The following is a 15,616-nucleotide window of genomic DNA, read 5'->3' as shown; positions in this document are numbered from 1 at the left end:
ATGTCACTTTGAGCTGGGTCAAAGAAACACCTAAAAGAAAACTGAGTTATTGAGTAGGAATCCTCAGACTATAAATTATATCCAATTTAGATTTAACTGAAGAAAATTATAAACCTGACTAGGCGAAGAGGTTTCCAGAATCCTTAACCACCTCTCAATCTTTATCTAGCCACTGAGGAAATAGCTACAGAAACTCCATGCTCTGCATAAGCCCTCAAAACCTGTTTTCTTTCTTGTGCTTCTACATACCTGCCTCAAGACATGGAGAAAGAAGGGAAAATGGCCTTAATGGTGGGTCCAAGAAATACTTACTGATTTTTATCCGAAGTAAGGACTTTAAGAAATGAAACAAACAATTGTGAAGAAAAGTAAACACAATAAAAGCCACTGAAGTCCCTCTGAAAACTAATGGGGAGAGAGCAATTAAACCGAAATACCAACAGTCTTTGAGGTATTTCTTAAAACAGGTAGTCCATGCTAGGTAAGATGGAAAACAATGACAGTCGAGTTCTTAGATTAGGTCAGTTAAGGAACTAGTGTAAGTGCTCACACAATGTTTTTGAGAAAGCAAACAGTATTTTCCCCCTCCAACTTCTGCCATAAGTTTAGTGTTCATGTACCTTAAAATGGCACCATACAAAAACCTCACACATGGCTGCAAGCTCAATTATCAACAGAGGTAGTAAACAAAGGGACTCCTAAGAACAGACTTCAAACTGGACTGAAGTGTGACTGCACATTCAAAACCCTAGAGCCACATAATCATCCCCAAAAGAAACTGTTTTAATTTAAAATAGCTCAAAAAACACAATGACAAGGAAGCACTGGTTCGCCTTAGGTGCAGTCTCAAATCAGTGCTGACTTAAAGCTAGGTCCTCTCTTTCCAAGAAAGAGAAGCAGAGAACAAAGTTCAATCTACAATGGGAAGGGACAGAACAAAAAGAAAACAACCAAAGGGTGCTTCCCAGCAGCCTAAATTAGTCTTCATTTAGGCCACACCACTGGAAATGCTCATTCTTCTTATATGAGTCGTTTCTTCACAACTTCATTTTTTTTAAAACTGCCATCTGCTGAATGAGAGATGCTCCCATTTCCACTGGCAGGAGAGCCACTTCTGTGCAGTTTTTGCTTCCTCACTGTGGGACCTCCTTCCCTGAAAGTGCAAAGAGAGCAAGCCGACACCTGCAGGGCCCAGAGCCCCAGCGCTATTTCAGCTCCACTCATAGAGCAGGCGAAGGATTTGCTGCATTTGTGCTTCAAAGATACAGCTCACTTTGGTTGTCCTTCTCAGTTGGCAAACTGCTCATAAAAAGCAAACTTGATCCTCTCTATGTGATGGCAAAGTTTGATGGCAGGGCCTAATTTTAAGTCCATGCACTCTTGAACGGTGGGAAGGGTAAGGAGCAGCAGGGCCTGCCCATCAATTTCCTGTTAAAACATAAAATACAAATTATTTACGATGTGCACATGAATAGCAGCAGCTCAATCATGATAGCCCCAGTCACTTTGGCTTAGTCAAAATCAGAGTCCCTGTGCTTTCATTACTTTTCCCCTTTGAATAAGTATCACACATTTCCTTTTAGACGCCTCTCATAGTCCTCCATACCAATGAATCTTCATAATTAATAACAAAGTTTTACCAAGGATAAGAATCCACTCTACAGTTTCTGCTCTACAGAAATTCAGGACACTAGCCTTGTAACTAGCAATTAAATGCGCCAAAAGAAACATTTTAGAGGACTCTTTCTAAATCTGAAAGGTATTAACAATAAACTTCAATGTTTTCCTTCTTTATAACATTCATAAAAGCCTGATAAGTTCTTCAAAGATGTTAAGCTTTGAATCTCCCCAATTATCAAGACAAATTTATTTCAATATTTATTTAAGGCCACAGATATTTCTGTCTCAGAAAACTTGCCTTAAAATTTATCACAACTTCAGAGCCTAATATATTACAGATGTTATTTTCTTAAAATGGGCAAACTGTTATTTTGGAAAAGAGGGGGACAATAAGCATGGCACACTTAATTTTAAGCCATTTAAATATTTGCGGGATGGAAATAAATTCTTAGGAAAAATGAGAATGCAATGAAATTTGCTTCAACTATGAAGGAAGTCAGATAAATAACTTTGACATATTTGTATTCCTAAAATGGGTACTAAAAGTTTTTTCTTTTGCATAGAAATACTAGTATTCTTCCTGACTTGTAAATAAATTGCTAGTACACCCACATTCCTTTGCAAAAGAAACATATTACTAAAAATGAAAGGTGCTGGTGGTTACCTGGTCTAGGAATATTCTTGCTAATGGAGCGCAGTCAGTGGATCTGATGAACCGCACCACATCCGCCACACTCCACTTCAGGGGGTTACTGTCCAGGTGAAGCCCTTCAGCAACTTCAATCCTGATTTCCTTCATTCCCCACAACAAAATCAAACCAAATGGTGTAAGAGTTATTATATTCTTTAAGTCTCTCTATTTAAATTCATAACCCCTCAAGGCAGGATTTAAAGTGGTTTTATGAGGTGATTTCTCCCAGCAAAGATGGCAAAGGCCCCTATACACTAGGAACTCAGGAAATGTTGGTCTTTTTTTTTTTTTTTTTTTTAATATATTTTATTGATATTTTACAGAGAGGAAGGGAGAGGGATAGAGAGCTAGAAACATCGATGAGAGAGAAACATCAATCAGCTGCCTCCTGCACACCTCCCACTGGGGATGTGCCCGCAACCAAGGTACATGCCCTTGACCGGAATCGAACCCGGGACCTCTCAGTCCACAGGCCGACGCTCTATCCACTGAGCCAAACCGGTTTCGGCGGAAATGTTGGTCTTTTATAATAAGAAATATCAATGGGGAAATTTAATCTCAGTTTCAGAAGAAATCATTTGGACAATTTAACAGAGAAAAATAACTTTTAAACAAATCTCCCGTTTGTTTCTCAGTCAATTTCAACTCACTCTCTAGTGTGTGCTAAAGTGAATGGGATGATATTTCCAATGACAGAAGTAATAGCTAAATTGTCAGGAGAAATCATTTGTTGCTTCTGTCCATCCTATATAATAAAGAGGTAATATGCAAATGGTGGTTACACCGTGACACGTAATGACCAAACAGCAGGAGAGCTACAGGAGGGTGGGGCAGCGAGCTACCAGCAGAGAGATACCAGCGGTGGTGCGCCCGGCGGCCCCTGAGGCAAGCGGCAGCGAGCTACTCGCACACAGATTTGTGCACTGGGCTACTAGTAGGATATATTTAAAGAGCAACCCAGTTTGCCCTAACCAGTTTGGCTCAGTGGATAGAGCATCGGCCTGCGGACTGAAGGGTCCCAGGTTCGATTCCGGTCAAGGGCACGTACCTTTGTTGCGGGCACATCCCCAGTGGGAGGTATGCAGGAGGCAGCTGATCGATGTTTCTCTCTCATCGATGTTTCTAACTCTGTATCCCTTTCCCTTCCTCTCTGTTAAAAAATCAATAAAATATATATTTAAAATTTAAAAAAAAGCAACCCAGTTTTAAAACACTAACTTAACTGCCATTCTTTAGTGTGTATATGTTATATAATATACAGATATGTATATGTTAAATATACTAAATAAGATGGCTTAACCAGAACAAAAGGATAATTTATTTCTACAAAACCATTATATTTCTATAAAACCATTTATGAAACATATTGAAAAGGAAGTTTTCCCTAAACTAAAAGGCTGCAAATAAGCTAGCAATGAAACTTCTTTTACTCAAGACAAGCAGCCACTCTGAGACCTTCCTCCTAATAAACAGTTAATCTCCAAATAATCCTTGATACACAAATACATAACTGAATGTGGAATCATTTAAAAAGCGACCAGGAAATTCAACTGAAGCCTGTAATGAAATGAGTGCAATGCCCACATCATTAACAGTTATATTCTAGAGAGAAGCCCGAGAGAAGCGTGCACTGTAAAAAAGGGGGCACCTTTGGTGAAGGAGGCTTGTTCTCATCATCAGAAAATGAAAAAGACCGAAGCTCCCTTTTCCTCCTTTGTTGGTCTGCAGGCAGTGATGTGGATATCTCACTTTGGGTGGGAGAAGAGGAACATGACTTTTTTTCTGACATTTCTGACTCTTCCTGTAGCTCGTCCTGCTGCTCAGAAGTACTGCCCTCACTTAGAGAATCGTCATCTCCTTCATCGGGGTCATCCTCATCTTCAACCCCACTTCCCTAGAGGAAAATGAGAGAAGGTTCATTGAAAATCAGGACAAACCAGTTCTGGGGCCATGAAACCGTCTTTTACTGGCCAGGGATCTCAATGAGAAAGACCAGGTATTCTTTCTGAGTTTCTAGATGTTACAGGTAAATCAGATCTCATACCTGAGGAGAGCCCACAGGGGTATTATCAACAGATGCAGAGGAGCGTTTCTTCTTATGAACAAAAACACTTTTCCGCCTCTTTCTCCTCTTACTGGCTTTTTTCAGGGCACATGCTAAGTTACTGTGCCCACCAGGCGGCCTCCCAATTCTTTTACTTTTCTTCTTCCCATAATAGTGCGCTAAATGTGAATGACAAAGAAAAATGAAGCAGTTCATTATGTTTGTGCACCTCAAACCACAAGAGATTCTATTAGCCCAGCAGAAAACAGGTACACTGTATTTGATTAAAGTTTAAATTTCATACAAGTGGAATAATCTTAACTGTAGAGACCTTAGATGTACAGTTTGATTAGTACTAACAAATGCATAAACCTGAATAATCCTCCCCACATCAAGACACAAACCATCTCCATCAACTTAGAAAGTTCCTAGGGTCCCTTTTTAGTCAGCCCCCCTCACAAGAAGCAAACATTATTCTGATTTTCATCACTATAAGTTAGCCTGTCTCACCTCTGGAACCACGCAGTAGGTACTATTTTGTGCAAGGCTTCTTTCATTGACCATAATGTTCTTGAGGTTCATCTTTGCTGTTGTGTGTATAAGTAGTTCATGCCTTCATATTGATGACTAGCATTCTATTGTATGACTATACCAGTGTATCTATTCTCCTGTGTGTGGGTATCTGGGCTGTTTCCAGGCTTTCCATTCTGTGCACGGTTTTTAGTGGGCATGTTTTCATTTTCCTTAGATAAATAACTAGGAAAGGAATTGCTGGATCATATGATAGATGTATGATTAACTTTTTAAAAAAATATATTTTTATTGATTTCAGAAAGGAAGGGAGAATCATTAATCGGCTGCCTCCTGCATGCCTCCTACCGGGGATTGAGCCCACAACCTGGACATGTTCCCTGACCAGGAATTGAACCATGACCTCCTGGTTCACAGGTTGATGCTCAACCACTGAGCCACACCAGCAGGGCATGTATGATTAACTTTTAAAGAAACTGCCAGTTTTCTAAAAGGGTTGTATAATGTTATACTCCCATCAGCAATGTATGAGAGATGTAGGTGCTCTACGCCTTTGCCAGTATATGGGTTTGTCAGTCTTTTTCATTTTAGCCAATCTAGTGGATATGCAGTAACTTCACTGTAATTTAAATTTACATTTTCCTGATCACTAATGATATTGAGTATGTTTTCATGTGCTAATTGGCCATTTGCATATATTCTTCTGTGATGTGTCTATATTCAAATCTTTTATTCACTTACTGTTTCTTTCATTTTTATTGAGCTTCTAGAGGCCCAGTTCAAGAAAAGCCATGCACTGGAGGGGGGTCCCTCAGCCCGGCCTGCCCCCTCTCAGTCTGGGAGCCCTCAGGAGTGGGAGGTGTCCCAGCGATCAGCGAAGGTGATGCCCCATCACACCTCTGCTGCTGCCATTGCCGGCAGCGCAAGCCTCAGCTGGCCCTGGTTACCTGAGCCTCGGGCAGCCCTGGGTAGCTGGGCAGCCGCCATCCAAGGCTTGCCTGCACCTCGGGCTGGCCCTGGGCAGCTAGGGGGCTGAGGGAACTAGGGGATTCCGGAGGCAGGCCGCCATCTTGTGGCTGTGGGCGCCACCATCAGCCACAGCAATTAGCATATTCCCTCCTTATTGGCTGTGGGTGCCGCCATCTTTGCAATGGCGTGAGGGGCAATTAGCATATTCCCTCTTTATTAGATAGGATAATCCACATAGCATAAACTTCATTATATTAAAGTGTACATATTCAGTGGTTTTTTTGTGTATGCACTATACTGTACAACCATCACCATGATCTAATTCCAGGACATTTTGTTTCTCTTTTTTTTAATTGAGATAACAGTCACATAACATGCAATTAATCATTTAAAAACACAGGGTAGTGCAAAAGTAGGTTTACAATTGTGACTATGCAAAACAGTTTATTCTTGTATTATTATTAACTTACTAGAGGCCCAGTGCATGGATTCATGCAGTGGTGGGGTCCCTCGGCCTGGCCTGTGGGGATCGGGCCGAAACCAGCTCTCCAACATCCCCCAAGGGGTCCCAGATTACGAGAGGGCGCAGGCCAGGCCGAGGGACCCCACTGGTGCACAAATCCATGCACTGGGCCTCTAGTATGCATATAAGATCTTTGGTTAATCTCTTCCCTCCATTCCCCCTCCCCTCTTCCCTCTGAGATTCATCAGTCTGTTCCATGTTTCCATGCCTGTGGTTTCCATGAGCGTCTGCCTCCTGGTGATCAGTGCACGTCATAGCTACCGGCTGGCGGGTCGCTTAGGCTTTTATATATAAAGATTGCATTATTTTCCATATGAACTGTAAATCTCCTTTTGCCCCACCCCATACAATTCAGTGGTATTCACATTTTACAACTACCACCTTTCTTTAACTGCAAAACTTCTCTTTTTATTGAGTTGTGGCAGTTTTTAATATATTCTGGGGAGTTCTTTGTTATTATATATAAAGAATATTTTCTCCATGACTGTAGCTTGTCTTTTCCTTTTTATAAATGGTGTTATTAAGAACAAAAGTTTTTTAACCCAGCCGGTGTGGCTCAGTGGTTGAATATTGATCTATGAACCAGGAGGTTCTATGAAAGAAGAGGTCACAGTTCAATTCCAAGTAAGGGCACATGGCCGGGTTGCGGGCTTGGTCCCCAGTGGGGGATGTGCAGGAGGCAGCAGATCAATGATTCTTTCTCATCATTGATGTTTCTACCTCTCTCTCTCTTCCTCTCTGAAATCAATAAAAATGTATTTTGAAAAAAGTCTTTTTTTTTAAATTTTGATGTTTAACTTAATTTTTTCCTTTATGTCAGTGTATTATGTCCCTCTCTTAAGAAATCCTTGACTAACCCAAGATCTTGAGGAAATCCTCAATTTGCTTCCAGAAGCTTTACCTTCAGTCTATGACATAGCTTACGTTGCTTTTCATATTCAGTGAGGTAGGAGACAAGGAGTTTTGCTTGTTTTTTTCAATTTTGATATCTAATTGTACCAGTGCCAATTGTTGAAAGGATCCCGCCTCCCCTCCCACCCTTACATTTGTCATCTTTGTTGAAAATCATTTAACTATATAAGTTTGGCTCCATTTCTGGACATTCTCCTTGGTCCCATCACTCTACCTGACGATTCTTTCATCAACACCCAACTCTTAATTACTACAGTTCTATGGTAAAACTTGAAGTCAGGCAGAGTAAGTCCTCCAACTTTATTCTTCTTTTTTTCAGGAATATTTTGCCTCTTCTAGGTCCTTTGCATTTTCATATAAATTTTAGATTACAGAGATAATTCTAAAATTGAAACATACATTCTAGCTCTGTTATATACTAAAGTAATATTAATATGTACTGTAATTTTTACCAAAAAAATGAATTCCAAAGGATATAAATCCATTTAACATCACTAAAATTATTGAGAAAAATTATAAAGACTCCTAATATCTATTTCTAGTCTAATTTCATTATATCATTGTGAAAGATAAATTGAGATAAAAGGCATAATAAAATCCATATATCTTCCAAAGCCTTAAAGTGGTATAGTTATATACACACTTGCATGAATAGCATATTTCACTTACCTAGTAATAAATGCAACTTTTTTTTTTGGCAATTTGCTAAACTAAGTGCTGAATCTAACAGAATAAGCTAAGACAGTGGTCGGCAAACCGCGGCTCGCGAGCCACATGCGGATCTTTGGCCCCTTGAGTGTGGCTCGGCGTTAGAACCACTTCTTCAAAATAGACTAGCCCAGGCCGAAAACCGACTTCTGCGCATGGGCCACGAAGTTTCAATCACACTGTACGCGCACACCCGCACGTGGTATTTTGTGGAAGAGCCACACTCAAGGGGCCAAAAAGCCGCATGTGGCTCATGGTTTGCCGACCAATGAGCTAAGACAATCTCTACCCTTAAGAAATTTACAATCCAACAAATATAAACAGAAACTAGAAGGTTACTCTTCTTTGATTTATCATTCAAGTCCTGATTGTAAAACTCATCATGCTAAATATGGCCCTTAGATCAACAGTATCAGCAGCACCTGGGAGTCTGTTAGAAATGCAGACACTTGGGTCCCAGAAACCCACACACCTGATGAGTCAGAACCTCCCTTTAACAAGATCATCAGGGAATTTGCATGCATGATAAAGTTTAGGAGGCACAGAATGAGAGATCCCTAAAAGCAATCTTCAAATTTATCAAGATAAAGTCCTGCTCTGTGTTAATTCTCCCAGGTGACATCAGGGCTTGTACAATTTAAGGAAAGTTAGGAACAGAATTTTGTAGTAGTTGGATAACAGTGCCTTGAAAAAGTTCCAAATTGGAAATTTCATCCTTTATCATTTGCTTTTTTGTTGCAGTTTCACAAGAGAGAAGAAAAACAATGAGAAGGAACAGGTGTCATTATATGATTCAGAGTGAGATCTGCAACCACCCCTCCTACTGTTTATGCCTCCCAAACACTGTGGCTTCTTTGCTGCTCCTCACAGACACTAAGCATGCTCCTACCTCAGGCCTGTACTCTTGCTACCCCTACCCAGAACATTCTCTACCCCAACATCTGTGCAGCTGGCTCTCTGGCTTCCTTCAGGTTCTTTCCTTTTAGAAAACTCTCCTACTTTGCTCATCCTGCTTCGTTTTTATCCACAATGCTTACCCACCCTATATTTATTCATTTGTTTATTATCTGTCTCCCACATTAAAATGTAAACTCAATGAGAACAGAAATTTTTTTCCTTTACTCTTATATCCCAGTGCTAGCACAGTGGCAGCACACAGCAGGCACAAAATAAACACTTGCAGATTGTATGAATGAATTACATATCCTAATACCTTCAATAGCTAATTTATATACGTGCTAGCTATAAAAGTTGGCAAAATCTGGCACATGATCTGTTTGGTATAGCTCTCAAGCTAAAAATGATTTTTAGATTTTTTAAAGTTTTTTTTTTTAACGTGAAAATAAAACAAAAATATGCAATGAGATCACATGACCCACAGCCCAAGATATTTATTATCTGGCCCTTCACAGAATAAGTTTGTATACTTCTGCTATGAGTCTGCAAAATAAAAACTTTCCAAGATATAAGGCATGGTCAGCTGCTATAGCTAACAAATCTGAAAAACATGACTCACTATATTTGGTCTTTGTAAGTACAGAGCAGTTCTCAGAACACTTATCCAGAACCATCCGTGGACCGAACAGATTGGGACAGCATTCCAGTTTGACACAGGTTTGCCGGCAGAATTCAGTCACCCGATCTGCTGTTTTCACTATCTCAACAGTAGCCCGATAACTCTTCCCTTTGTATCTGCCATTGGAAGACATCAGACACCAAGTTTATTGGGCTAGTGATTATCCAGAGAAAAGTCAAGTGTATTAATAATTGCTTATTAGAATATTTCTGCTTGTTAGAATATTCTATGTCTTTTATATTTTAAGGCTCTGAAAATAATATGGAGTTATGTATTATATACTTACATTTATAATCTAGTAAGCTATGACAACTAAAAGCTGAGTTACTTAAATTAGCAAAATGAAGGTCCTGCTTTCTGTTCCTAAGTTTAAGGTTCTCAAATAGTAACTTCTACACTAATAAAAGAAAAGTGACTTTCACTGTCTTTCTTTACCCTCAGGCAGTATCCTCAGAGTGTGGTCTGAGGCCCAGTAAAACCTGACTACTGTCATACACTCATGACAAGTTCATGGCAGAAAACAAGAGTAAACGTTTATGAACTTGCACAGTAATTTGAAAAAGAAATTCTATGTTTCTAAAATCTAGTAACAATGAAAACTGTTCTTGAATTCTATGACTTTTACATTTCATATAATTCATTTTTAGCATATCTTATATGTTGGTCCATGACAGAATGGAAACTTATAAGAAAACAAACCTGGGCCTTCACCACAAATAGCTGAAGAAGCACTGCCCAAGGAAACCTGAGTGCTCTAACTTTACCCCTGGGAGAACTGATTCTGTGACCTGTTAAGGATGCATATGCATAAAGGTGGAGGGGACTACTCACTTGGCTTTGAGGACTTCCCCACATCCATGCCACACAGAGTCTTTGTCCAGCTGCAGCTCCCGAAGGACACGGCTGGGTTTGTAAGCTGCATTGATAAGTAAGGTGAGGACCTGTGCTCCATTTTCAAAGCAGAAATATGGGTTGGGAAGGAGAAAAGCAGACCATTAGAACCTTGCTATGCCTTAGCATGTCATTTATGACATTAATTCTAGTCACATTAGTTAACAAAATAGTCATACTGAAGATATGACAGCTGATCAAAATTGCAAATAAGAGAGTAATCAGACTCTCTTAAATATTTAAAACGTTACGGTCAGAAAGAATGGAACCATGATTTAAAATTACTCTAGCATGTGCTTCTGAATCCATTCCGTCACAATACTCAGAAAACTGTATTTCTTTGGGACACTTTGTAGACAGCCGAGCTTTCGTGTGGGTGGCGGAGTCGGGCCGAGTGCCAGCCACCCAGCCCTGTTTTGCCATTGCCACCCCATGGGCTGAACAGTTCGGTGCTCCTCACATCTGTTACTGGCACTGTGGCATCCAGGCAGGAAGCTCTGCAAGTCCAGCAGACGCGCAGTTGTATCACGGTCTCGGATTAATGCCATACAGCCTCTCGGTCACAGACTGACTATTCTCACACCGACTCTTGCCCAGTTCCCATGTGTGCTCTGACAGAGACTTTTTACACTGACAGAGGTGAGCCTGCTATGTGAATAACGGCTTAGGTGAAGGTCCCGTGGGGGCAGAAATAATGTCATGCCCATCACTGTCCAACATGAGAAAAGTTAATCACTTATGATAAAACCTAAGAGTTGTCACTTCCATGGCATGCAGAGATCTCTGCATGAATGCGTTTATGAAACTGCTGTGAAGTTTCCAAGTTCTTTTGCTCTAGGCCAGAACCTTACCTCTCTGAGGACCAGAACACAGTTTCCAGGTCCCACACATTGAGGCAGCTCAGCGATTCTTCCTTTATTAAGATATGGCCCTGAGAAGCAACGGTGGTTGAAGTATATCTTTGGACAGCAATATTTTCCATTAATCATAACTGAGAAATGAAAAGAAAAAAAAAATATTCAGAACAGTCATTTTCCAACCCCTATTTTCAAAGTTGGGTTACTGTGGGAAAAACAAGCATCTATACCATTATATAATATCAGAAATTACATATTTTGATGTTTAACATGTTATCTGAGAGTGCCTTAAAATACTTACAATACCGCTATTATAAAGCTTATCAATGCTAAAATCAGACAATGTCCTAAATTACGTGCAGATTAACTCCTGGGTTAGTGACACTGTTCTAGAGCCTTATCCTATCTAATAAAGAGGGAATATGCTAATTAACCATCACTCGGTCACAAAGATGGCTACACCCACAGCTGAGGCCAAGTTCCCATAAGGTGCCTTAATGAGCAATTAGCAGGGACCTGAGGCTACGTCCTCCCCCACCCCCATGGGGCTTGACAGGGGACCTCAGGCCGTGTCCCCCACCTGGCAGGGCTTGACAGGGGACCTCAAGGTGCACTTCTCGTCCTGGTGCTGGGCTAGAGGACCTTGACTGCACACCCCCCCTCCCCCCGGCAGGGCTTGACAGGGGACCTCAGGCCACGCCTCCTGCCTTGGCACCAGGCTGGGGACCTCAGGCCATGCCCCTCACCCGGTGGGGCTTGATGGGGACCTCAGGCTGCTCCCCCGCCCCAGTGCCAGGCCGAGGGACCTCAGGCTGCGTTCCCCACCCAGCGGGGCTTGACAGGGGACCTCAAGGTGCACCCCCAGTGCTGGGTCGGGGGAACTCAGGCTGCGCCCCCCCTCCCAGCGGGGCTTGATGGGGGACCTGAGGCTGCACCCCCCCTGCCAGTGGGGCTTGATAGGGGACCTGAGGCTGTGCCCCCCTCCTGGTGCCGGGCCGGGGGACCAACCAGAGGCTGCGCACCCCCGCCTGGCGGGGCTTGACAGGGAACCTCAGGCCATGCTCCCCACCCAGCGAAGCTTGACAGGGGACCTCAGGCCGTGCCCCCCGCCCCAGTGCCAGGCCAGGGGAACTGAGGCCCCGCCCCCCACCAGGTGGGGCTTGACAGGGGACTTCAGGCCACGCCCCCCACCCCGGCACCAGGCTGGGGGACCTCAGACTGTACCCCCTGCCCGGCAGGGCTTGACAGGGGACCTCAAGGTGCACTTCCTGTCCTGGTGCTGGGCTAGGGGACCTCAGGCTGCTTCCCCCACCCCAGCACCAGGCTAGGGGACCTCAGGCCGCACCCCCCCACCAGGTGGGGCTTGACAGGGGACTTCAGGCCACACACCCCCGCCCCAGCACTGGGCCAGGGGACCTGAGGCTGCGCCCCCCTGCCTGGCTGGGCTTGACAGGGGACCTCAGGCCGTGTCCCCCACCTGGTGGGGCTTGACGGAAGACTTCAAGGCACGCCCCCCGCCCCAGTCTGGGCTGGAGGACCTCAGGCCACGCCCCCCGTCCCGGCGCAGGGCCAGGGGACCTAAGGCTACACCCCCTGCCCGGCAGGGTTTGTCAAGGGTGGGACTGGCCGGGTCTGGATCTAGCCCAACGGGGGTGGGCCGGCCGGGTCTGGGTCTCATGCGATTTTGAGGTGCATGTGGGTGGGCGGGGACTTGACTCTGGGTCCCGTGGTGAGCACCAGACTCTGACAGGAGGAAGGTTTTCATATACATTTTACTAATTTTCTTTCATCTCTGACACTTCTATTATAGAGAAAGGGCAAATAGCAATATTAAATTATTCCCTCTAATTAATCCCCTTTTAATGTGCACGAATTTCGTGCACCAGGTCACTAGTACTTCTATAGTCAAGGAAGTGGAAGATTTCTTCCAGAACCCATGATGATTCCTGACAACCAACTATTCAATAATGGACTCTGGAGTATTTCCAGGGGGTGATGGTGAATACTATCCAGAACCCCAGTTCATCCCCTTAAAAGCACCAAACTACTCTAACGGCAGCCTTTATGATGTGGGTGTCCTCCCATTTCTGGGATTTCTCAGAGGGCTGAAAGTACACTGTGGTCACATCTCTAATTCTTTAAGTACTGTGGGGTATAACTGGGTCTAGAGAACCCTCTCTTCAACCATTTTTATATATGAATACTGCACTTCAATATAGTATTTTTTAAAAATCCCCTCGTAGTGATTGGCAATTCAGCAACTGAATGTAAAAAATTCAAAGACACTAAAACATCTTCATTTTATATCAAACAGCCAGAAGCTTTTCTGATGGATGCTGTTAGCCAACGCTAAGGAAAGATGTGTGTGCACTGCCCACTGTCGACAGGACCCTGCAGGACATAATGCTACTACGAATGCAGTCTTGGCACACAGGTCAGTATGTCGGTGTCCACTTCTGCATTTGAACTCTACCACCCAGATCCCCCCTTTCAGGATTAAGACACTTACACTCCCTGCTGCTGGGAATGTGACAGTTTATAGCTCTGAGCTGTAAGTCTACCCTGGAATTACCCTCACTCAGTCTAGGCCTCCCTCACTAGGAGAGCTACCCTGCCGAAGACCCCATCCTTTGTGAGGTGGAGAGGGAGCAGCAGCCTATTTCTTGGAATTGCCTCAATTAGGGACGAGTCTGAGTGGCTATAGCAGTGCCAAGGCTCCCTGTGGGACTGGAATTCTGTTATTCTGAATGTGGCTCAACTTCTCCCCCTGCCCAGTCCTGCTTCCTTTACCCCTCCAAGGAGTTGTTCCCAAAAGTACTCCCCAATAAAACTCCTTCGTATAAATATCAGTCTCAGACTCCTTTCCCAAGGTAACCTGACCTATCACAAACCCCAAACTTGACTATTGTCATGTGAGAGATATTAATGTCTTAATTCTGTAGTTTCCGTAGGCATAGTAATACATCAAAAATGAGTTACACAGCCCTGATCCTCTTATGTATAAATGATATAATGAAAAGGCAGTGGGTAGAAGAGACCAAAAAAATGCAGGTTTTGAACTTGAGAAAGATCTGAGTTCCATTTCTGACCCTTCTACTCATAAACTGTATGATCTCTCTAAGCTTTGGTTTCTTTTCTTTTCTAGGCATTTACTAACTACCATCCAGATGCCCAACCTGTGCTAGAAGACACACAGCCAAGATGCTAAGCATAACACAACAAGCACAGGGGGAGGCAAGAGTAGTTTCGGGGAGAGATTGCTGGCCTCCAAAAAGAGCCTTGTCTCATTGGTCAGGTATCGCCTCTGGGACAACTTGTTTTGCCAGTGCTTTTTAAATTGTGAAATATATATATATACAAACTGTGCAGATCATACAAGGGTTTAAAGAATAAACACTCACCTCGCAACCACCCCACTTAAGAAAGAGCACTGCCTGGAAAGTCTGTTTTTTTTTTCTTTTTTAATTTTTTTATTGACTTTACAGAGAGGAAGGGAGAGGGATAGAGAGTTAGAAACATCCATCAGCTGCCTCCTGCACGCCCTCTACTGGGGATCAAGCCTGCAACCAAGGTACATGCCCCGGACTGGAATTGAACACGGGACCTTTCAGTCCACAGCCCGATGCTCTATCCACTGAGCCAAACCGATCAGGGCAAGCCTGTTTCTTTATCTAAACTCGGGGATAATAATATTGACCTCTGGAGTCCTTGGCACCCAGTAAGTGATCAGTCTTAAGACTCCTTTCCCAAGGTAAGCTGACCTATCACAAAACCCAAACTTGACTGTGGTCATGTGGGAGATATTAATGTCTTAATTCTGTAGACACTGTAAACGAACAAAGATGTCAGCCTAAAGATCATTGTTAATAAGTATATCTTAAGACAAAATTCACAATTAAGAGACCCCTCTGAAGCTACATTGCGTAAATCAAATGTATTATTTATTTTTAGATAGAGTCCATTAAAGAAAAGAAAGGTCCTCTTTTCCCTACGACTGCATACCAGAGTCTGTGGAGTTCAGCTCCCGACTCTTCAGGCCCTCATGGACAGTCCTCGAGGATGGCATTCTGAGTCAAGAAAACACAACAAAATAGTAAGATAATCTGTAAAGTCAGTAAAGTGTGAGGGTTAGTTTCCTTTCAAATCTAAGAAGAAAGCAAAGGTGGCAGATTGCAAAATCTGTAACAGAAGGTGCTTCCTTGGCAACTGTACACAGCCTAGGGAGCCAACAGTCTACAGGCAGAGGATACTGCACGTTCAAACAAACTTCCATTCGTGTTAGCAACAATCAGAA

General features: G+C 43.0%; 1 protein-coding gene across 4 annotated transcripts in view; it reads right to left on the bottom strand.

Annotated features, from left to right (window-relative positions):
* Positions 1-761: 761 nt before the first annotated feature.
* SFMBT1 (Scm like with four mbt domains 1) overlaps positions 762-15,616 on the bottom strand; it is a 112,501-nt gene continuing 97,646 nt past the window's right edge. For all 4 annotated transcript variants that reach the window (XM_080672188.1, XM_080672186.1, XM_080672187.1 and 1 more), the window contains exons 14-21: positions 15,325-15,389; positions 11,317-11,456; positions 10,406-10,515; positions 9,515-9,690; positions 4,356-4,534; positions 3,960-4,205; positions 2,285-2,413; positions 762-1,428 (exon numbers count right to left, since the gene is read on the bottom strand). In XM_080672188.1, coding sequence (XP_080528314.1) covers positions 1,288-1,428; positions 2,285-2,413; positions 3,960-4,205; positions 4,356-4,534; positions 9,515-9,690; positions 10,406-10,515; positions 11,317-11,456; positions 15,325-15,389 — 1,186 coding nt within the window. In that variant the 3' untranslated portion in view covers positions 762-1,287. The remainder of the gene's footprint in view (positions 1,429-2,284; positions 2,414-3,959; positions 4,206-4,355; positions 4,535-9,514; positions 9,691-10,405; positions 10,516-11,316; positions 11,457-15,324; positions 15,390-15,616) is intronic.

This window comes from Plecotus auritus (assembly GCF_963455305.1).
Source record: "Plecotus auritus genome assembly, chromosome: 6".
Lineage (NCBI taxonomy): Eukaryota > Metazoa > Chordata > Mammalia > Chiroptera > Vespertilionidae > Plecotus > Plecotus auritus.
This window is presented reverse-complemented; position numbering and strand designations above follow the sequence as displayed.